Source organism: Vipera ursinii (genome assembly GCF_947247035.1).
Source record: "Vipera ursinii genome assembly, chromosome: 13".
Classification (NCBI taxonomy): domain Eukaryota; kingdom Metazoa; phylum Chordata; class Lepidosauria; order Squamata; family Viperidae; genus Vipera; species Vipera ursinii.
In genome coordinates, this window is record NC_139526.1 from 11,204,347 (window position 1) to 11,227,261 (window position 22,915).

A 22,915-nucleotide genomic window follows, 5' to 3' on the forward strand; every position below is an offset into this window, starting at 1 on the left:
AAATGGATGCCTAAGACCTTCATGGGCTATCCTAAACCAGGGGTAGGCAACCTTGGCTCTTTTATGACTGGTGGACTTCAACTCCCAGAATTCCTCAGCCAGCATGGCTCAGCTTGGAAACCTCTTCCTTTCCCCTCAGCATGGCTGGCTCAGGAATTCTGGGAGTTGAAGTCCACCAGTCATCAAAGAGCCAAGGTTGCCTACCCCTGTCCTAAACCATAACATAGAAAACAGATCTTTTTTTGTTTCTTTTCTGGTTTGATGGCTTTCCTAAGGAGCATAATTTGCCTTCAGCCGTAGCCTCCTCCAAAAAGAGATGAGAAAAGGTCCCAAAATATCATATCCATTTACCCCAAAAGCCAGCTGGACTTTGTTCTTCCTTTGTTAGGAAAAACAAAGTCCACTTTCCTTTTGGGGGGAAAAACCACTTTGGGGACAGCCGTGACCATGGGCTGTCCACAGGCATTTTACATTTCCCTTTACATTTCCAACATAGTCACACCACGACCGCCAGCACCCACCCTGCAGGGTCCAAAAAAAAAGTATGAGGCCAAATGCCTGGCTGAAAAAACATCTTTTTTCAGACCCACCGCGCTTTGGGGACTGCAAATAAAGGACCCCAAGTTCCACTCGATAGACGTTTCATGTCTCCGTCTCTCTTTCTGCCAGACGTAGCTATTTCAGCCTGCCTGCCAGCCTCTGGCTGCTTTGGGAAAAGCTTGATCCCAGACTTATTAATAACTAACTGTAGAGAAGCTTTAATGATCAAGAGCTGTTTTATTTCTCCAATTGCCTGTGGCAAATGAAGCCACATCAAATAATGTCTCTGGAATATACACTATCTGTCCAGCTTCAGAGGGAGCTCTGCTTCGGAAGAGCGGGTGGCCCTGGCATGGGGCATTTTCCTCGCCAGCTGAATGACGGAGTTGGCGTTTTCGAGTTGATCCTTTGAACTGCCTGTAAGAGATTTCTTCCCCCTTTGCCTTGGCACTGCAGTGCTTTTTTTTCTAGACACCTCGTGGGGTGGTTAAGCAGGTGTTCATGGAGTTGTAGAACCCTAAGGCTGGAAGGGACCTTGGGGGCCTGCTAATCCATGGGTCTCCAACCAGTTCATAGAGCCTTGGTGGAGCAGTGGGCTAATGCCTCCTTAAGTAACACCAGCTGCCTGCAATTAGTGCAGGTTCGAGTCCCACCAGGCTCAAGGTTGACTCAGCCTTCCATCCTTCCGAGGTAGGTCAAATGAGGACCCAGATTGTTGGGGGCAATTAAGCTGACTTTGTAATAATGCCACTTGGGATGTGTGTGAAAGCCCTAATAAGCAGGCATATACATAGAATGAAGGCTACTGCTAAGTTTGTAAAGCCGCCCTGAGTCTTCGGAGAAGGGCGGGATATAAATGGAATTTAAAAAAAAAACCTCGGCAACTTTTAAGACTTGTGGGTTTCGACTCTCAGCCAGCTAGTCAAGGAGAGAAGCAACCTAGAACTAAGGAGAAATTTTCCGACGGCGAGAACAAATTAACCTGTGGAACGGCTTGTCTTCAGAAGCTGTGGGTGGTCCAACACTGGAGGTTTTGAAGAAGGGACTGGAGAACCATTTGTCTGAAATGGTATAGGGCAGGGGCCTTCAAACATGGCCCCTTGATGACTTGTGGACTTCCAGGCCTGTCTGAGGGAATTCTGGGAGTTGAAGTCCACAAGTCATAAAAGGGCCCAAGTTTGAAGACCCCTGGTATAGGGTTTCCTGCCAGAGCAGGGGCTTGGACTAGATGACCTCCAAGGTCCCTTCCAACTGTTAAGCCTCCGCGAGCTCAACCGGAGTCCTGCACACTGGTTGAGAGAGAACCGGTCTTGAGGTTGTTGTATGGCTTAGCTTTTCACCTCCTGGAAAAATGTTACCATAATCTTATTTTTGGTGATCTTTTCTCTCAAGACTAAACCTACTCAAGTTTTCTTGGGCTTCTCCTTTAAAGATCTAATTTCCAGGCTCCTGATCATCAAAGGCGACTTTCTCTGCATCTCTTCCAGTAAGAATAGCACCCAGTAATAGGCCGGAGCTATCATTATTCATTTAAAAGATTGCTCAATTTTTAATTTAATTTAACATTTAGTCTAATTTACAGCAATTCTCCTCAAAAGAGCTCTCTGAGCAGTTTAACGTACGTACGGTTGCAGTTCAAAACAGTAGGTTAGAATGATCGTCAGTGAATAAATAAAACGGCAAATCAACGCATAGGTTTGGTGCAAAAACGCAAAATAAAACAGTAAGATAAATATCAAAACAGTATCCAAAAAGAAAAGAAAAAAGCATGAGTTGCAGGGTGTGGGGGGGAAACCCACCACAGCAGCACTGACAAATTTATTGCAAGTCGTAAGCGAATAAAAAAGTCAATTATGTTTCGGTATAAAAGGGCCCATAGAATGGCGTTCTAGAAAATCAGAACATTTGATGTAAAAGTGCAGCAAAATTAATAGCAGCATAGAGAGCAAACAGTGCAAAGGCATCCGGAACAGATCAAAGCCTCTGGAAAAAAATAATTGGTGAAAATTCATGGAAATATTTTACAATACAGCAGACTGAAGTTTGAAAAGCCTTCTTATTCCCCTTCTCCTTAGAGCAGATCTTCCACATACAGGTAGTCCTCGCTTTACAACGGTTCATTAAGTGGCCGTTTAAAGTTAACAACAGCACGGAAAAAATTGACTCGTGACCGTTTTTCACACTTAACGACCGCTGTTGCAGCATCCCCAGGGTCACGTGATCAGACTCCGGAGGCTTGTCAACTGCTTCATATTTATGATGGTTCCAGTGTCCCGGGGTCATGTGATCCCTTTTTTGCAAGCTTCTGACAACCCCTTTTACGACCTCCCTTTCCACGGTTGTTAAGTGAACCTGGCTTTCCCATCGGCTCTGCTTGTCAGAAGGTCACACAAAGGGATCGCATGACCCCGGGACACTGCGACCGTCATAAATATGAGTCAGTTGCCAAGGAGCTGAATTTTAATCGTGCGACCACGGGGATGCTGCAACGGTCGTAAGTGTGAAAAATGGTCATAAAGTCACTTTTTTCAGTCCTGTTGTAACTTGGGTCATTAAATGAACTGCTGTAAGTCAAGGACTGTCTGTATATTGGGCTCTTGGTCTCCTAAGTCCCAATTGTTGGTTATGTGGCTGGGAAAGGGAAGAATGGGGTGGGGCTGTCTCACAAACGTAAGCCTGCATCTCAGCTTCTTATTTGCGCAGAACTCCCATCTGCCCCAGGAACTGCCTTGACTTCTTCAACTTTGTCCCTGCAGAACCAGGTGAACTTCGTGGATGACAGCTTTCCTCCTGGTCCTAAGTCGGTCGGCTTTCCCGAAGGAGACAGCGTCCAGCAGCGAGTAAAGCAATGGCTGAGGCCTCACGAAATCAACTGCAACATCTTCAAAGACCGCTCGGTCAAGTGGTCCGTTTTTCGGACACCCCGGCCCTCGGATATCCTTCAGGGACTCTTGGGAAACTGCTGGTAAGAAACCAGGTGCCGATGGGGTCCCTTTGCGGATGTTGTTTCTTCTCCTGAAACGCCCTACTTTGCATCTGTCACGAACCGAGTTGGGGTGGTGGTGGTGGATCTGGACGCACAAGAATAAAAGCCATGGCAGTGGGCCTATCTGCGGCTGGTCAGCTGCGAGCAACATTTGCCAGGATCCCTTTCAGAGCAAGGAACAAGCCGTTGTTTGGTAGCCAAGAAACCGCACATCTTTATTGCCAGTTCTTTGGAAGCTGTGGACTGCAGAGGGAAACCATGATGTGGGGATTGCTTTGAAGGAGACAGGCCTGTTTGTTTCTTTTAAACCAATAATGTGTTGATCCCGTTGGGGAAGTAAGGTTCCTGCTTTTCTTAATTTTCCACCAGAAATTGGCCGGAAATTGGGCCATCCAAACCCCAGTAGTGTGAACTTGGCGGATTCTATTCCGTTCTGTTCCATTCCATTTGATTCCATATAAAGATTCTATTCTATTCTATTCTATTCTATTCTATTCTATTCTATTCTATTCTATTCTATTCTATTCTATTCTATCCTATCCTATCCTATCCTATCCTATTCCATTCCATTCCATTCCAGATAAAGATTCTATTCTATCCTATCCTATTCCATATAAAGATTCTATTCTGTTCTGTTCTGTTCTGTTCTATTCCCATTCCCATTCCCATTGCATTCCATTCCGTATAAAGATTCTATTCTATTCTATTCTATTCTATTCTATCCTATCCTATTCCATTCCATTCCATTCCATTCCATTCCATATAAAGATTCTATTCTATTCTATTCTATTCTATTCTATTCTATTCTATTCTATTCTATTCTATTCTATTCTATTCTATTCTATTCTATTCCATTCCATTCCATTCCATTCCATTCCATTCCATTCCATTCCATTCCGTATAAAGATCCTATCCTATCCTATCCTACCCTATCCCATTCCATTCCATTCCCTATAAAAATTCTGTTCTACTCTACTCTACTCTACTCTACATATTCTATTCTATTCAGTGATTGTAATAGAAGGACTAGCAGGCTGCACGTGAGTTGTGGGATGGTCTCTCCAGATAATATTTGGGGATGTTGTTCTTTTCCCAAGCACTGGGCGAGGGCAAAGTCCAGAGTGAGATGACAATGTGTTGCATCAGGAGAGTGTGATTGTGGTGCTTTTGTCTTGAGATCCTCTTTCCCAACCTTCCTGATTTCTCCCTTCTGCCTCCACTTATTACAGTTAGTCCTGGACTTACAACAGTTCATCTAGTGACCCTTTCAAGTTACACCGTGCTGAAAGAAGCGACATGACTGCTTTTCACACGTAGGACCGTTGCAGCCTCCCCCATGGGTCTGTCTCCCGATCAAAATTTGGGCGTTTGGCAACTGGCACGTATTTATGACGGTTGCAGTGTCCCAGGGTCGTGTGATCCCCTTTTGCGAGCTTCTGTGGGGAAGCCGGGATCAATTAACAACCGGGTTACTAACAGCTGCCCTGATTCACTAAACAACCGCGGCTAGGAAGGTCATAAAACAGGGCAGAATTCACTTTAACAACCTCCTCGCTTAGCCACAGAAATTTTGGCCTCCACTGCGGCCGTACCTCAAGGATTACCAGATTGTTGGGGGCAATTAAGCTGACTCTTTAATAATGCCGCTTGGGGGTGTGTGTGAAAGCCCTAATAAGCAGGCATATTCATAGAATGAAGGCTACTGCTAAGCTTGTAAGCCGCCCTGAGTCTTCAGAGAAGGGCGGGATATAAATGGAATTAAAATAAAATAAATAAATTACCTGTAGCTTCCCTTCATCCTTCATTTTTCTGGCTTCCATGTTCACATCCGTCTTGACGGAATCCGATCTCCTTGGAGTCAGTCCAGCTCAAGTGCTGATGACCGCATGGACAAATCTGTGTAACGTTCTCGGCCACAGGTTGAGATTTGTCCTTGTCTTCTTCCGGAACGTTTGATCCATTCCCACGTTCTTAAAATGTTCCTGGAAGATTCCCATTCAGGGGCTAACTGGTTCTGGCCCTTTCGGTCCACTCAAGGCTGGTCAGGTGCTGCCATCTGCTGAAACTGCTCTCTTAAAAAAAAAGAAAAAAGACTACGGACGGGGGCTGCCCTCTTGTGTCACGGATGAGACTTGTGTACCTCTTTGCCGGTGAAGCTGGAAGAATCCAGGAAGTCCTTGACTTACCGTATTTTCCCGTTGTACAAGACGCCATTTTTTTTCCTGCAAGCACCCTCTTCAAAAACCGGGTGCGTCTTATACACGGAAAAATAACGGTAACCTCCACAGCCCAGGGCATGCCTGTGTGGGCTGCCATGCTGCCTGCTGCAGGGATCAAGCCCCTGTGGGCTTGCCACTTAACAAGAGGGAGGAAGGGGGCAAGATTTTCAGCTGGCTGAACCTGCGGATTTGCCGGCCCTTTGACGATCGAGTTAGACCTTTCCAAGCAAAATCTCTGCCCTCAAATTAGAGTACACGTCTCAAAGATCGAGAAGACAATTAAACTGGACCTCCTCACACTTTCCACCTTCTGTAAGAAAAAAAATGATTATAGAAAAGGAAGCAAGGCTCTCTTGGAGACAGTTGGAGAACTGGTTGACCTACTAGCTTTCTAGCTAAACATCGGTAGGGCAGTAGGTTCCAGAATCAAGGGTTTCCTCTGCTCTTTGATATTTTTCTGAACATTGCAAAATGCCTGCTAGAAGATGACCAATCATCTTAGTGAGTAGCACTGGAGTATCAATAGGTAAAGGTAAAGGTTCCCCCGCACATGCGTGCTAGTCCTTTCCGACTCTAGGGGCCGGTGCTCATCTCCGTTTCAAAGCCGAAGAGCCGGCGCTTGTCCGAGGACGTCTCCGTGGTCATGTGGCCGGCATGACTAGATGCCAGAGGCGCACGGAACGCTGTTACCTTCCCACCGTAGTGGTCCCTATTTTTCTACTTGCATTTTTTACGTGCTTTCGAACTGCTAGGTTGTCGGAAGCTGGGACGAGTAACAGGCGCTCACTCTGTTACGCGGCACTCGGGATTCGACCCGCCAAACTGCCGACCTTCAGATCGACAAGCTCAGCGTCCTAACCCTCTGAGCCACCACATCCCTGTCTGAAATGAATACAAAGGGACAAAAGAGAAGTGGATCGAAGTCAGGGAGCCATTCAGGAGCTTTCTCATTGAGATCCTCCAGGAAGATCTTGCAGTTTGGACCGGCTTTTTCAGGGGTCACATCTGAAATTCTTTATTGCGTTGTTTGTCCCTTCTTTTTCTCCTCTTTGTATTTTTATGTGCTTTCGAACTGCTAGGTTGGCAGAAGCTGGGACGAGTAACAGGTGCTCACTCTGCTACGCGGCACTCGGGATTCGACCCGCCAAACTGCCGACCTTCTGATCGACAAGCTCAGCGTCCTAACCCACTGAGCCACCGCGTCCCTTACTGTCCCTTACAGTTCATTTAGCGACCGTTTATAAAGTTACAACACCACTGGAAAAAGTAATTCAGGACCCTTTTCTACACTTTATGACCATTGCAGCATCCCCATGGTCACATGATCAAAATTCAGATGCTGGGCAACTAGCTCATATTTAATGATGGTTGCATCTTTTGTGACCTTTTTAAAAAAAAAATTATATATATATTTTTTAATTAATTTTTTATAGTCGCGTTCTTAATATTTTATCAGCCACGTATTGTCTGGGTTCCAGTATTTAACTTACTAATACATATTAAGTTCCTTTCTACCTCGTTTTTCTAGCCATTGATAAAAGGTATCCCATGTTCTAAAGTATACTGAGTTTTCTTTCTCTTTCATTTTCAGTGTCAACCTGTCCATTTCTGCACAATCTAGAATTTTTTTTGGATTTACCGTATTTTCCGGCGTATAAGACGACTTTTTAACCCATGAAAATCATCTCAAAAGTTGGGGGGTCGTCTTATACGCTCAGTCGTCTTATACGCCGGAGGACTCCTTAGGAGCCGGGGAGCGATGCTGCCTCAAGAGGGAAGAGCGTCCTGCACATGCGCGCACTCCCCGGCTGCTAAGGAGTGCTCCTTAACAGCCGGGAAGCGCGCGCGTGCTCAGGACTGCCCTGCCGGCTCCCGCCAGACACCAGCCTGCCCTGCTTTCTCCACAGTGAGTGGGGAGGGCGTGCCTTCCCGGGCTCGCTGATTTTCCCGTGTATAAGACGAAAAATCTTGAAAATCATCTCAAAAGTTGGGGGGTCGTCTTATACGCCCAGTCGTCTTATATGCCGGAAAATACGGTAACTCTTCCTGCATTGGTAATGGGGCGTTGTCTTACTTGAACGCCTTTTCTCAGCATGATGATGGAGAATCTGGATTTTTGCCATGTTGAGCGAATACAATTCTTGCTGCAGTTTAATACATGTAATATCAAATGTGTACATTCTTTCTCATCATTTCCTACAGTTATACCTAACAAAAAATAATTCTGGCTGAAAATCTATATGTTTTTTTAATCATTTTCTCTAACCATATATACAGTATGTACTCTTGACCAAAATCTTTTTTGACCTTCTGACAAGCAAAGGCAGTGGGAAAACCAGAGTCACTTAAACAACCCTGTTACTAACTTAACAGTTGCAATGATTCGCTTAACAACTGTGGAAGGAAAGGTCGTAAGACGGGGCAAAACTCACTCAACAAATGTCTCACTTAGCAACATATATTTTGGGGCTCAACTATGCTCGTTCGTCAAGGACTTGCCTGTACATCCCTTTTCCCAAAGTGAACGTTCTCTTTCACCCGAGACTGCCTTGAGACCACTTAATGGTCTTAAAGGGAATCACATGACCAAGGGCTGGCGAGAGGATTCTGGGAGTTGAAGTCCACGTGTGTTAAAGTAGCCAAGGTTGGGGGAAAACCCGCTCAATGGGATGTGAGCATTCTCACGAGTAATTCCTGCCAGGCGGGTTTCTTCTCTCACAATTCAGGATTTTCAGTGGGTGCCCGTCTCTTTTCAGGTTCCTGAGTGCCCTGGCAGTGCTGGCAGAACGGCCCGAATTGGTGGAAAGGGTAATGATCACACGGACCATGTGCCCAGAGGGGGCCTACCAAGTCCGTCTATGCAAAGATGGCACCTGGACCACCGTGCTGGTGGACGACATGCTGCCGTGTGACGAGTGTGGCTATCTCCTCTTCTCCCAGGTTGGTGCCACGAGTTGGGGGAAGGGGCTGCATCGAGGGAGGACAGCTAGGATATGTTCTGCTGGGGATTCCCAAAGGAAACTCCCTAACGTGTTGCACAGATAGTGAAGAATAGCTGCTTTCTTCTTCAACCTGGTGCTCCCCAAATGCCTTGACGCTACAGGTAGTTCTCAGCCTACATACAACCTTAACATCTTAATGACCACTCAAAACATGCAATTGCCCCCCCCCAAGCTACTTATGACACTTTTTTTGAAATCGCCACGGCCACAAATGCTGTTCTGTACCAGCCTGCTACCGGCCCTGCAGAAAAGGCAGGGACAACCCCTTTACAAACGGCAAGAGGCTGGAATTAAGCCTGCCAAATTTATTAACATAAAACAGAGCAAAACAAGACACCAACCATGAAACAGGAGCTATGAAACAGGAGCTATCCAAGCGGTTGCCTTCAGCAAACCAGCCCTCCCATGCATTCCCCTTTTATACAGTTCAGGGCGTGGCTTCTCTCTGCCTCCTTCTGAGGTGCCCCATTGCCTTCCTCTGTTTACTCCTGATTGACTGCCTCCTGCGTCGGGCGTCCTTGAACAGGGCCAGCTGTGGGTCATCTTCATCCACGCTGTCAGGCTCACACAGCTGGGTCTCCGTCGTGACCAGGTGGGAGGGGCCTGGCTGAGGGCTCTCATCAGCAAGCTCTTCAACACCCCCCTCCTCCTCTGAGTCGTCCGACCCAACTGCCGAACCCACAGGCTGACCGTGAATCACAACAAATGCACTCACATGCCACGCTCACATGATTGCACCTTAACCGGAGTTGAAAGGGACCTTGGAGATCTTCTAGTCCAACCTCTTCATGTTGGGTGTTTAGCAACCAGCTCACCTTTATGGTCATGTCAATGTTTGTTCGTTTTTGCCAGCTTCTGGTATTTACTTCCAGTTTGGGGCAAAAAAAAAGAAAAGTCCACCGGAGAAAATGGATTTTCTTAAACCACCACCGGGTTCACTTAACAGTTGTTAAAAAAAAGAAATTGTAACTTTGAATCCAGTCATGTGATGCTTCAACTCGGGACCGCTTGACTTATGACTGTAATTCTGGGCTGATTTACGGTCGTAAGTTGAGGACTACCTGTATCATCACGGTTGAGTGGAATTTGAAGGACACCAGGCTTTGGAAAGTTGTCTCAGCATGGTGCAGAATGCCACTCCCTGAGGTGCAGAATTCCACGCCTCACGGTTTTTCTGCTTCTCTTTCTGAAAAGACGTTTCCAGTCCATGTGTGAATGCCACATACGAGTTTGAAAGAACGAGATTGACACCTAACGAAATCTCAGAAATCCAGGAAAGATGAAATGGAAACATTTGAAGACCGAAGGAAAGTGGGGAAACTGCCAGCTAGGCTGGAGGGAGGGGTCAAGTGAGGGCTTAGCTTGGAATCATTGCAAGCACTCTAGTGAGATTCTTGTAACACGGGCAGGCCTCAATAAAGTTCACGGCTTTAGCTATTTCTGCACAGCTTCCATGGCTTGCACCTGACCAGGAGTGAGAAATCTGTCCATTGTCAATCTGTGTCTCCAACTCGGTGTCTTGTCTTCCTTTCCCAGGCCCAGAGAAAACAGCTGTGGGTGGCTCTGATTGAGAAGGCCTTGGCCAAACTCCACGGTTCATACTTTGCCCTCCAAGCAGGGCGTGCTATTGAAGGCCTGGCTACGCTCACCGGCGCTCCCTGCGAGAGCTTAATGCTGCAGGTCAGCTCCACTAACCCTCGCGAGGAGGCCATTGACACTGACCTCATCTGGGCCAAAATGCTGAGTTCTAAGGAGGCTGGGTAAGACAAGGCAGAAGGGAGGGCTTCCCTTTCCAGGTTGGAGGAGGACAAAGATCGGACCAGCCCAAGAGAATCTGGCCCCTTTGGCCCAGTCCTCTTGCATTCCGATTTAAGTACAGGTGGTCCTCGACTTACGACTGCAACGGAGCCCAAAATTCCTCTTGTTAAGCGGGAGAGTTCTCAAGTGAATTTTACCCCATGGCACGAGCTCTCCTGCCACCATTGTTAAGTGAATCGCTGCAGCTCTTAAGTCGGTCACACGGCTGTGAGGTGAATCTGGCATCCCCTTTGACTTTGCTTGTGAGGGAAGGACGCAAAAGGGGAGAAATCGCATGACCCCGGAATGCTGCAACTGTCATTAAAAACAAGTCACGTTGCCAAGCATCCGAGTTTTGATCGTGTGAACATCAGGGACGCTGCAATTGTCGTAAGTGTGAAAAATGGCCATAAGTCACTTTGTTTAGTGCTGTTGTAACTTTGAATGGTCGCTAAGTGAACTGTCGTAAGTCAAGGACTACCTGTAGTTCACCACCAGGACCAGGGAGTGCAAGATGGATTCTTCCCCTCAAAAAGAAAATCTGTTTTCACAGGAGTAGGCAACCTCGGCTCTTTTATGACTCATGGACTTCAACGCCCAGAATTCCTGAGTCAGCTATGCTGAATTCTGGGAGTTGAAGTCCATGAGTCATAAAAGAGCCGAGATTGCCTACCTCTGCGCTAGACCCTTGTGTCAGCATCATAATGATCCCTCCCACAAAAAAAAATATATTATCCAAAAATATCATCCCTTCCCCGCCCCCAGTTGGAAGTGGCGCGGTGCACTGTAGGATTTTAAAAAGGGAAAGGTTCCCCCGCACATGCGTGCTAGTCATTTCCAACTCTAGGGGCCGGTGCTCATCTCCGTTTCAAAGCCGAAGAGCCAGCGCTTGTCCGAGGACGTCTCCGTGGTCATGTGGCCGGCATGACTAGACGCCAAAGGCGCACGGAACACTGTTACCTTCCCACCGGAGTGGTCCCTATTTTTCTACTTGCATTTTTATGTGCTTTCGAACTGCTAGGTTGGCAGAAGCTGGGACGAGTAACAGGCGCTCACTCTGTTATGCGGCACTCGGGATTTGACCCGCCAAACTGCCGACCTTCTGATCGACAAGCTCAGTGTCCTAACCCACTGAGCCACCGCGTCCCTTATTTTATTTTATTATTTTATTATTATTATTTATTATTTATTTATTATTTTATTATTATTATTTATTATTATTTATTATTTATTATTATTTATTATTTATTATTATTATTATTATTATTATTATTATTATTATTATTATTATTTATTTTATTATTATTATTTATTATTATTTTATTATTTTACCTTATTTTACCAACCCCCTTTTCCACATGTGTGGATTAGTCCTAAGAAACAGTCGCAATATTTGTTGTGTAGCCTTCAAGGATCAGGGAAGCAGGATATGCCTTCATGATCCTGGTCAGCTTTTTTTCCCCCCTAGTAAACCATGAAGAAGTTGAAAAACGTAATATATTTCTGGAAAACCTAGAATGAATACCTAACTTCCAAGTCTGTGGAGATTCTCAGTCATCCAAGTCATGGTTGTCCCGGCCGTGCCTTTTTTTAAAAAAAAAGCCAGTTGGACTTGCGTTTTTTTTTCCCTTGGAAGACGTTTCGCTTCTTATCCAAGAGGCTTCTTCAGTTTTGACTGAAGATCTGAAGAACCTTCTTGAACGGGAAGCAAAAGGTCTTCAAGCAAAAACAAAAACCAAGTCTAGTTGCCTTTTTAAAAAAAAAGCACTTTGGGGATGCCTAACTTTCAAATAAAACTAAACACTTAGTCCTGGCACTTCAACTCTCAGAATTCTTAGCAGGAGCCACGAGAGCCGTGGAATGGTGGGATTTGAAGTTCTCACATCTGGAGATTGCCAAAGTTGGAAAACACTGGCCTAGATCTTTGTCCTTGGTCTCTTGCTTCTTCTCTCATACCGTCCCCACATTTTATTCCCATCTCTCTTACTCTTCAGCTTCCTCATGGGAGCATCGTGCGGAGGGGGCAACATGAAGGTGGATGATGCGGCCTATGAAAGCATGGGTCTTCGGCCACGGCATGCGTACTCCATATTGGACGTGCGAGATGTGCAGGGATACAGGTAAACGTGGCTACGCCGATGATTCTGGCCTCTTTTGCTCACGGACAGTTTGCTTGCATTAAAATGAGGGGTATATAGATTGAATTATTTCCAATGATTCGAGATTGATTCGAGATTGCTGGATTTTCTTCTTTCTTCAGCTTTGCAAAGCCTTTGAATGTCTTTAGCCTCAAAGGTGGTAAGAAACAAGCTAACCAGTATTCACCAATCATGGTCAGAAATAGGCTAAAAAAAGACCTGTAGGAGGATGATAGATAGATAGATAGATAGATAGATAGATAGATAGATAGATAGATAGATAGATAGATAGATAGATAGATAGATAGATAGATAGATAGATAGACGGACAGACGGACAGATGGACGGACGGACTGACAGATAGATGGATAGATAGATGGATAGACAGATAGATAGATAGATATTTTTTTATTTTTATTTTTCTTCCATTTATACCCCGCCCTTCTCCGAAGACTCAGGGCGGCTTACAAGCTTAGCAGTAGCCTTCATTCTATGTATATGCCTGCTTATTAGGGCTTTCACACACACACCCAAGCGGCATTATTACAAAGTCAGCTTAATTGCCCCCAATAGATAGATAGATAGATAGATAGATAGATAGATAGATAGATGGATGATAGATAGATAGATAGATAAGATAAGATAAGATAAGATAAGATAAGATAAGATAAGATAAGATAAGATAAGATAGATGGATAGACGGACGGACGGACAGATTAGATAGATAGATAGATAGATAGATAGATAGATAGATAGATAGATAGATAGATAGATGGATGGATGGATGGATGGATGGATGGATGGATGGACGGACGGACAGATAGATAGATTAAAAGATTAGAAGATAGATGAGATATATATAGCGATAGATAGATAGATAGATAGATAGATAGATAGATGATAGATAGATAAGAAATAATAGATATATATAGATATTAGTGATGATTGATAGATATAAAGCTTGAGTATGTGTAGATAGATATAGATTAGAAATAATAAATGATAGATATAGATATTAGAGATAATAGACAGTAGATATAGATAGAGCTTGAGCGTGTAGATAGATATGATAGATATAAATAGATATTAGAGATTGGATAGATAGACACCACAGGTTGCCCCTCTTGATTTTAAAATGTCAATTTGCTGTCGTATTCTAATTTAAAACTGAGCCATGGTTTATCCAACAAACTATAATTTCTTGCCAATTAATTACCTTTAATCTGGGTAAAGGGATCTTGGCTAAACATTCTGTGTGAGCCTAAATGGACTCCAGAAGGCGGTAGAGGACAGGAAGGCCTGGAGGAACGTTGTCCATGGGGTCACGATGGGTTGGACATGACTTCGCAACTAACAGCAGCAGTGAATCCAAATATCAGTGGTTCAAAACAACCATTGGCAAGAAATTTGCCAATGGGAAACATCTAAAATAAAGAAATAAATGTCTTTGATTCAAGAATATTGCTTTGAGCACCTGCCAACTATATTCAAGCCACCAGATAATCAAGTGAAACCAATGCAATAATGTAAGGTTTCTTAAATCAGGTCGTAGCCCTTTTTAAAAAAACAAAAAACAAAACCCTTACATTCTTGCTGGTTTTCAGCGGTGTAAGCTGTAACCCTTGACACACTTTCCTGTTTAAGCACAGCAGGACTTATTTCTCAGCAAACACGCTCGGCATTCAATTCATTGCCTCCTAAGGCAGCAGATAAAATGTCTGTAATATTCAGTAGGCTGGTGCTTATTCATTCAATCCATTGTAAACTCTTTAATCTTTTGTGAAGGCAGAGCAGTCCCAATCTTTGTATCTCTGTAAATGTAAGAGAAGAGTAGGCAGAGCTGGGGGTGGGGGAGTTAAGTTCGTAATCAGCCTAGAATCATCATTATGTTGCCAGAAAGGTCCAACTCCTTTGAATACCATTGACCTTTTTATCTAGTGCCAATTTAGTACTGAACTTTAGTTGACTAGATTCCTGTGTACCTGAACTGCAACTGAACGGATGGTCCTGATCCTTTGCTCCTGCCATTAATCTAGTCAACTGAGTATCAGTACTACATGGGTGCCAGATAAGGGTCAACAGAATTCAAGAAGGATTGGACTCGGACCATTTGCGGCAACGTGACGATTCTAGGCAGATGACACATTTAACCCCGCCTTCCCAGGTCTGCCTGCTCTTCTCCTGCAGTGAAGAGCTTATGCCTTACTCTTAGCTCAGAGTAAGAGCTAAGTAACCCATTTTTCTCTCTTTTTCCCCTCCCTAAATCCCTGTCAGACTGCTGCGACTTCGTAATCCCTGGGGCCGCTTCTCTTGGAATGGCAGCTGGTCCGATGAATGGTCCCACTGGCCCTCCCATTTGCGTCACGAGCTGATGCCCCACGGGAGCAGCGAGGGCGTCTTCTGGATAGAGTACAGCGACTTCATCAGGTATTTCCCAGCGGGAGCCAGCTTTGCCCCGGAGCTCTTGGGGTGCTCGGGTTCGGCTTTGGGATTGTGTGGATCTGGATCTCAGGATCATAAGGTAGAAATGCCTCCTGCCTGTCAATCTGCCTATCTAGATACACACACACACACACACACACACACACACACACACACACACTTAAGATCGATCGATCAATCGATCTCTCTCTCTCTCTCTCTCTCTCTATATATATATATATATATTATCTCATCTCATCTATTTCATATCTATTATCTCATCTTTTTCATATCTATCTATTATCTCATCTATTTCATATCTATCTATATCATGTAATATCTATATCATATCTACACACACAAGCTCTATCTATATCATCTATTATCTCTAATTTCTATCTATATCATACCTATCTACACACACTCAAGCTATATCAATCTATATTACCCATATATATGTCTGTCTGTCTGTCTATCTATCTATCTATCTATCTATCTATCTCATCTATTTCATATCTATATATTTGTCTATCTATATCATGTAATATCTATATCATATCTATGTATACACACACTCAAGCTCTGTCTATATCATCTATTATTGAATTATGTATCATCTATAATCTCTAATTTCTATCTATATAATACCTATCTACACACACTAAGCTTTATATATATCTATCATCTATATTATCCATAGCTATCTCGTCTATATATATATCTGTCTATATCTATTTATATCTCATCTAATATCTATCCATCTCTATCATATCTTTCTACACACAAACACTCAAGCTCTATATCTATTATCTTTAATATCTATCATCTATTATCTGTACAATCCACACACACATGTATGTATGTATGTATGTATGTATGTATGTATGTATGTATGTATGTAACATCCCTATTATCTATCATCTTCTGCCTGTATTGTTTTTGCAAATAACACAAGGTTGTGAACATATCCAACACATCTTCCTCCTCCTATTTTCCCCACCACAACTTCCCTGCAAGGTGGGCTGGGCTGAGAGAGAGGGACTGGCTCAAAGTTAAGATAGATGATGCTGGCTTCCTTTGCCAGGTATTTCGACTCCGTGGACATCTGCAAGCTTCATTCGGACTGGCACGAAGTGCGTGTGCAGGCGGCTTTTCCCAACAAGGCCAGCGGGCCCATCACCGTCACCTCACTGACGGTGCTGGAGCGAGCAACTCTGGAGTTTGCCCTTTTCCAGGAAGGCAGCAGGTGAGGGGGCAGATCCAGCCAGCCGGGTGAAGAACTGAGGCTGCCGCACTTCCTGATGGTGCTTCCACATTCAGCCACTGCTGGCTGGGGAGCTGTGGGAGTTGAAGCCCACCCGCCTTAGAATTGCCAAGCTTGGGGACCCTGATCTAAATGGACCCTGCCTGTGAGCTGTGCCCCCTTCTTCCCTTTTGTCCTTTCTCAGACGCTCGGACACCGTGGACAGCCACCTCCTCGACCTTTGCATCATGGTGTTCCGGGCCACCTTCATCAATGGGAACAAGCTAAGCCTGGGACGCCTGATGGCCCACAGCAAGCGAGCCGTCAAGAAGTTTGTCAACTGTGACATCATGCTGGAGCCGGGCGAGTATGCCGTGGTGTGCTGTGCCTTCAACCACTGGACGGCCTCAGGGCCAGGGACCTCAGGCCCAGGTGACCGCAGTGGAAGGCTTGCTGGGAGGGTGGAACCGAGAGGAAATGTTGTTAGCTGTGAAGTCGTGTCCGACCCATTGTGACCCCATGGACAACGTTCCTCCAGGCCTTCCTGTCCTCCACCATCTTCTGGAGTCCATTTAAGCTCACGCCTACTGCTTCAGTGACTCCATCCAGCCATCTCATTCTCTGTCGTCCCCTTCTTCTCTTGCCCTCAACCTTTCCCAGCATTAGGCTCTTCTCCAGTGAGTCCTTCCTTCTCATGAGGTGGCCAAATGATTTGAGTTTTAGCTTCAGGATCTGGCCTTCTAAAGAGCAGCCGAAATAGGACGATGCTAGCGTCTGAAGAGAAGCCCTCTTGAATCGGGAATCGGGGACTCTCTCCAGAAGCCACAGTGAAGGGTTGGTTGTTGAATTGCAGCCGGGGAGTCCAAGGCTCAGGGATTCGAACAGCCACAGATGTTCACAGGGTCTCCCTTTAATGAGATCTTCGATAGGAGAGAACATCTGTAGCTCAGGGATGAGCGATGCGGTCCTTGGTGCTCTCTGAGCTTGGTGGTTTCCTTGCAGACGTTTCATTACCAACCTCAGTAACATCATCAGGGCTAGGAGGGAGTAGGGTTTGCAGGAAGGAGCAGGAGTCATCCGCGGTTCTCTTCTTGAGTTTCTTGCAGGCATTTGATCACCAAACTAGGTAACATCCTCAGTGCAGAGCTGAGCAAATGAGATTTTTTTTCCAGTGGGGTTCTTCCTTGTTGTAGCAAGTATTTTGCACCTGGAGGCAAAGCCGGACAAAAATCTGACAAATATATCTTAATTATTTCCTTCTCTCCTTAATTCTCCCTTGGCGTTTGCTCTCTCTGGTGAAAAGGAACATCCACCAAATAGGCCATTGAATATTTCAGTGTTTTACGTTTTCCTGGAAAAAAGTGAATTAAGTGCTGAGGAGAGCCCTTGATTCTTCAGAAATTTAAATCCTAGTGTCTTCCGTGCAGGGAGGGAGACAGACATTGGAGTGGACGTCTGACCCTATTCTTTTTTTTTTTTTTTTTGAACAACCCAAATTTCCCTTATTTCATTACAGCAAAAACTATAGCATCTAACACGTACACAGTGGCTGAGTAGCTATGTTCTACCTAATAAACGTCGTCTGTTTCACATCCTAATACATCACACGTTATTGACAGGACCACAGCCTAGGTTTATCAATCTACCACTATTTAGACACAACCAGATTCTCTTTTAAATTTTCATGTTAAAGGTAAAGGTTCCCCCGCACATGCGTGCTAGTCGTTTCCGACTCTAGGGGCCAGTGCTCATCTCCGTTTCAAAGCTGAAGAGCCAGCGCTTGTCCGAGGACGTCTCCGTGGTCATGTGGCCGGCATGACTGGACGCCAAAGGCGCACGGAGCGCTGTTACCTTCCCACCGTAGTGGTCCCTATTTTTCTACTTGCATTTTTTACGTGCTTTCGAACTGCTAGGTTGGCAGAAGCTGGGACAATTATCAGTCGCTCACTCTGTTACGTGGCACTCGGGATTCGACCCGCCAAACTGCTGACCATTTGATCAACAAGCTCAGCATCCTAACCCACTGAGCCACCGCGTCCCTTTTGTTTTAAATTTTAGCTAATTCTTAATTCTTAAATAGAATAATCATATGTCTTTTAACATCAAGTGGGATCTATAAACCAAATTTCCATTATGTCAGTGCACAAATTATAATGGTCTTAAACTAGCTGAGGGATGCCACGCGAGGAGAGCATTGGATGGCAGAAAGGTATAAAGCTTGGGGCAGCATCTCCTACAACTGAATCCAGCTCTATCTCTGTATCTTTCCATCTCTCTCAGGCTCCAGCCCTACATCTAGCAGTGAGTGCCCTGATCCTGAACTCTCCAGTTACATCCTGGCCATCTACAGTTCCCGCCTTGTGATGGTGGAACAGATTGAGGCCCAATCGACCACGTTGGCGGACGCCATCATTCTCCTCACGGAGAACAAGGGCGAGCGGCACGAGGTAGGGGGTTGGTAACTGTGATCCTCTTGAATTTTGGATTCTAGTTTGGTGGTTCTTACTGTTGACTTTAAAAAAAAGAGGAAAGAAGTCAAAGGGATTCTTAGTTCTCCTCAGTTCTCTGAGGAGTCTGGGATCACTGAGTACCCTTTTGACCAATCTATCCACTTAATCGTAGCTTAGTGTGCGGGTGTCCAATCTTGGCAACTTTAAGACCTGGGAACTTCAACTCCCAGAATTCCTCAGCCAGCCTCTTAGTTTAGACCAGGGATGTCCAATCTTGGCAACTTCTAAGACCTGGGAACTTCAGCTCCCAGAATTCCTCAGCCAGCCTCTTAGTTTAGACTAGGGATGTCCAATCTTGGCAACCCTAAGACCTGGGAACTTCAACTCCCAGAATTCCTCAGCCAGCCTCTTAGTTTAGACTAGGGATGTCCAATCTTGGCAACCCTAAGACCTGGGAACTTCAACTCCCAGAATTCCTCAGCCAGCCTCTTAGTTTAGACTAGGGATGTCCAATCTTGGCAACCCTAAGACCTGGGAACTTCAACTCTCCCAGAATTTCCCAAACAGTTGTGCTGGCTGGGCAATTCTGGGAGTTGAAATCCACAAGTCTTAAGAGTTGCCATGGTTGGACACCCCTGGCTTAATGTGATGGGTGAAATTTTTCCCAGCCTCCAGCCTGTGGACATAGGACTCCTTCAGAGAAAAGTCTGATTATTTTTCTTTCCGGAACAGGGTCGCGAAGGGATGACCTGTTATTACCTGACGCACGGCTGGGCCGGTCTCATTGTGGTGGTGGAGAATCGGCACCCCAAGTCCTATCTCCACGTCCAGTGTGACTGCACCGATAGCTTCAATGTTGTGTCCACTCGGGGCAGCTTGAAAACGCAGGACAGTGTGCCACCCTTGCACAGGTGAGACCCCAAAAACGCAGAATAGAAGTGCAGCTACGGCTGGTCCGATGTGCATTCAAACGCTGAAGCCGTGGAAATAAGGAGAAGCAAGATCCCTGAACAGCCTTCGATATTTTTTCTTTTTATCCCTTGCTTATGTGTGTCAGCCTTCAAATCCGGTTTCGGTGACAGGACTAGTCCCTTGTAGTTTACTTGGCAAAGTTTTCCAGAAGCGTTCTGACATTGCCTATTTCCTAGGGTTGAGAGGGAGCGGCTGGCCCAAAGTCCCTCAGATGACTTTGTGCCTAAAACAGGACTAGAACTCAGGGTCTCCCAGTTTTTAGTTTGATGTCTTAACCACTAGTCCAACTGACTTCATATTATTATTATTATTATTATTATTATTATTATTATTATTATTATTATTATTATTATTATTATTATTATTATTATTATGGTATTATTATTATTATTATTATTATTATTATTATTATTATTATTATTATTATTATTATTAAACTTTTATTCATAAAACATGAAACTCAGTCAACTGAACACTCAAATTGACCGGCACTAATGGTTGACACGGGTTGCTGCCAGCATCCTAGCGATCAACCAGGTATCTCCTTAAAATGTAAGATGTTCCGAATAGCGCAGGTTTTTTTTGGAGCTTTGCTGGAGTTATTGCAGGAAGCTGCAGATGTATTTTGCAAAGCTTTTGAACATAGTTCCCAGTTCCCGATGACAATGGGTATCACTGTTACACGTTTCATCCATAATTGGTCAGTTCCGATGACCAGGTTGCGGTATTATTATTATTATTATTATTATTATTATTATTATTATTATTATTATTATTATTATTATTATTATTATTATTATTGTGGCGCAGTGGTTAAAATGCAGTATTGCAGGCTACTTCTGCTGACTGCCGGCTGCCAGCAGTTTGGCAGCTCGATTCTGACCGGCTCAAGGTTGACTCAGCCTTCCATCCTTCCAAGGTTGGTATGATGAGGACCCAGATTGTTGGGGGCTGACTCCATAAACTCAGAGAATGCTCTAAAGCACTACAAAGTGGTATATAAGTCTAAAGTGCTATTTTGCCTAAGGCAGGACTAGAAGTCAGAGTCTCCCGTTTTTTTTTTTTAGTCTTTTTTAGCCTTAACCGCAAACCAAACGGGCGACTGAAACATCATGTGAATCCCTGCCCTATTGCCAAGTCCCAGTGTTCCTTCTCCCGTAATAAGAGCGTGGAAGAGAACGGAACACGATAGAGCAGATGCTTAGCTTCCCAGGTCGTTTGATCTTGGTTTTCTGGGCACTGGTTTAAAATCACTCAGTTGACTTAGTGCCTCAAGCTGGGCTAGAACTCACAGTCTCCTGGTCTGATGCTTCCCCCCCCCCCCCAACCACTACAGTGCGCCAAACCGGCTCGCTCTGATGGTTTCTAGCGAGCCTAATCCCTGTGGGTGCCAATAACCTCCTCTCAATTGAGATGAAAACATCCTTTCTTTTGCACCGTTTAGCAGTTCTGCAAGATATTGGCTGAAAAGTGTGTGTGCGTGTGTGTGTGTTTGGCGAGGATTTTAATGATTGGATGGTCTGGATGTCTTAACTTCTTCTGCAGGCTCGAGAAACTCTCTCACCTCCCGCTCCCAACATTTCCCCCTCCCCTTTTCTCTCTTTCGGTTCTCCTCCTTCAGGCAGGTCCTGGTGATTTTGTCCCAGCTGGAAGGAAATGCCGGATTCTCCATCACGCACCGCTTGGCCCACCGCAAGGCTACCCAGGCATTCCTGAACGACTGGATGTCAACCAAGGGGACGCACAACCCCCTGCTCACCCCCGAGGTGGCGGGACTCCACGGGCCCCGGCCACTATGACAAAGGGCCCCCCCAACCCCATCTCTTCTTCTGCTTCTGCCTTTTACTAGCCCCGCCTGTCTCGCGCATTGCCCCAGCCGTCCGTGCAAAGCCCGTCAGGATTAAGGAGGACCGACGACTCGCGGATCTCTAACTAAAGCGACTCTTCTCCCGTTCTCTGGGGTTACGCCGGGAGCTGCTCAGGTGCCCCCTCCCCACTCCCTCCCTCTCCCTCTCTCTTGAAAAATCCATCTCCCCTTTTCCCACAGAAGATGCACTTTATCCAAAGCTGCGGTCAGGATAGGAGAGCAAGGAAAAGCAAAAGAAAAAAAAAATTTTTAGAGCTGGGGGAAGGATGCAGGTTCCAGCCTACCGAACAGCCTGAGCGCTGCCAGCTGCTTGGCCCCCCGGGGACCGCGCGGTCCTTCCTTCCCTCAGCTTGCCAAGATATCCTACGGCTGCAACAATATACCTCTGGCGAATGTGTCTTGTCTGTCTGTCTGCCTGCCTTCCCTCGCGGTTCAGGGCGTCGGCCGCTGGTGGGATGGGCTGAGGAGGGGGGGTTTAAGACAGGGCGCCCTGCTCCGCTGAAGGTGGGCTTCTCCCCCCACCCTTCTAGCAACGTTTGTCCAGTCGCAGGAGATTTATAGCAGAGAGGGCTCCAACGTGGGCAACGTTTAAGACCTGTGGACTTCCACTCCCAGAATTCCCCAGCCAGCTGTGCTGGCTGGGGAATTCTGGGAGTGGAAGTCCACAAGTTTTAAAGTTGTTCTGGTTGGACGCCCCCTGATTCGCAAGAGAGGTGGAGTCTGCACATCCACCTGGGGAGACCTGCCCGCAGTCCTAGGGTGAGCACCATTTCACACTAGCCCCGAGGCTGCGGTGGGCCAGGGGTGTGCTGAAGACACTGGGCTGGGCGCGGGGGAGGTGTCTGCTTTGGCATCTGCCCTTTCTTCTTCCCTCCTTGTGGCCATCCCTCCCGCCCGGGCCGGGCGAGGAACAGAGGCCCACGCCTCCATTTTGGTAGCCGGCCATCTAATGCTTTGTCTCGCTTGGGAAGAGCAGAAGGTCTTTAATTTGTCTTTGTGTTGTTGTGTCCTTGTCGGTGTCCTTTTGGGAGGTGAAGCCCGTGTGCGTTTGTTGGGTTGCAATGTCCTTTCGTTGCAGCTGGGGGGGGGGGCTGGGGCGTAACGAAGTGAGCACACGGGAAGAGTTGGGAGTCCATGTCCTTGTGCAAGCGCCCTAGCTGTTAAAAGAGGGAGGGGATCACACACACACACACACACACACACACACACACACACACACACACCCAATGTCTGTGGTTGGCCCCTTCCCCATCACCCCAAGAAGGATAAGCCATGGGAGG

General features: G+C 45.8%; 1 protein-coding gene across 7 annotated transcripts in view; it reads left to right on the top strand.

Annotated features, from left to right (window-relative positions):
- Window positions 1–22,210, top strand: part of CAPN15 (calpain 15) — a 108,171-nt gene extending 85,961 nt beyond the window's left edge. For 6 of the 7 annotated variants that reach the window (XM_083372749.1, XM_083372752.1, XM_083372753.1 and 3 more), the window contains 10 exons: window positions 3,297–3,505; window positions 8,502–8,685; window positions 10,284–10,507; window positions 12,539–12,664; window positions 14,957–15,109; window positions 16,188–16,349; window positions 16,552–16,778; window positions 18,627–18,793; window positions 19,529–19,707; window positions 21,390–22,210. In XM_083372749.1, coding sequence (XP_083228875.1) covers window positions 3,297–3,505; window positions 8,502–8,685; window positions 10,284–10,507; window positions 12,539–12,664; window positions 14,957–15,109; window positions 16,188–16,349; window positions 16,552–16,778; window positions 18,627–18,793; window positions 19,529–19,707; window positions 21,390–21,567 — 1,809 coding nt within the window. In that variant the 3' untranslated portion in view covers window positions 21,568–22,210. Of the gene's footprint in view, window positions 1–3,296; window positions 3,506–8,501; window positions 8,686–10,283; window positions 10,508–12,538; window positions 12,665–14,956; window positions 15,110–16,187; window positions 16,350–16,551; window positions 16,779–18,626; window positions 18,794–19,528; window positions 19,708–20,578; window positions 20,694–21,389 lie in introns of those variants that run through there. The other variant, XM_083372750.1, reaches the window with a different exon arrangement.
- Window positions 22,211–22,915: the final 705 nt, after the last annotated feature.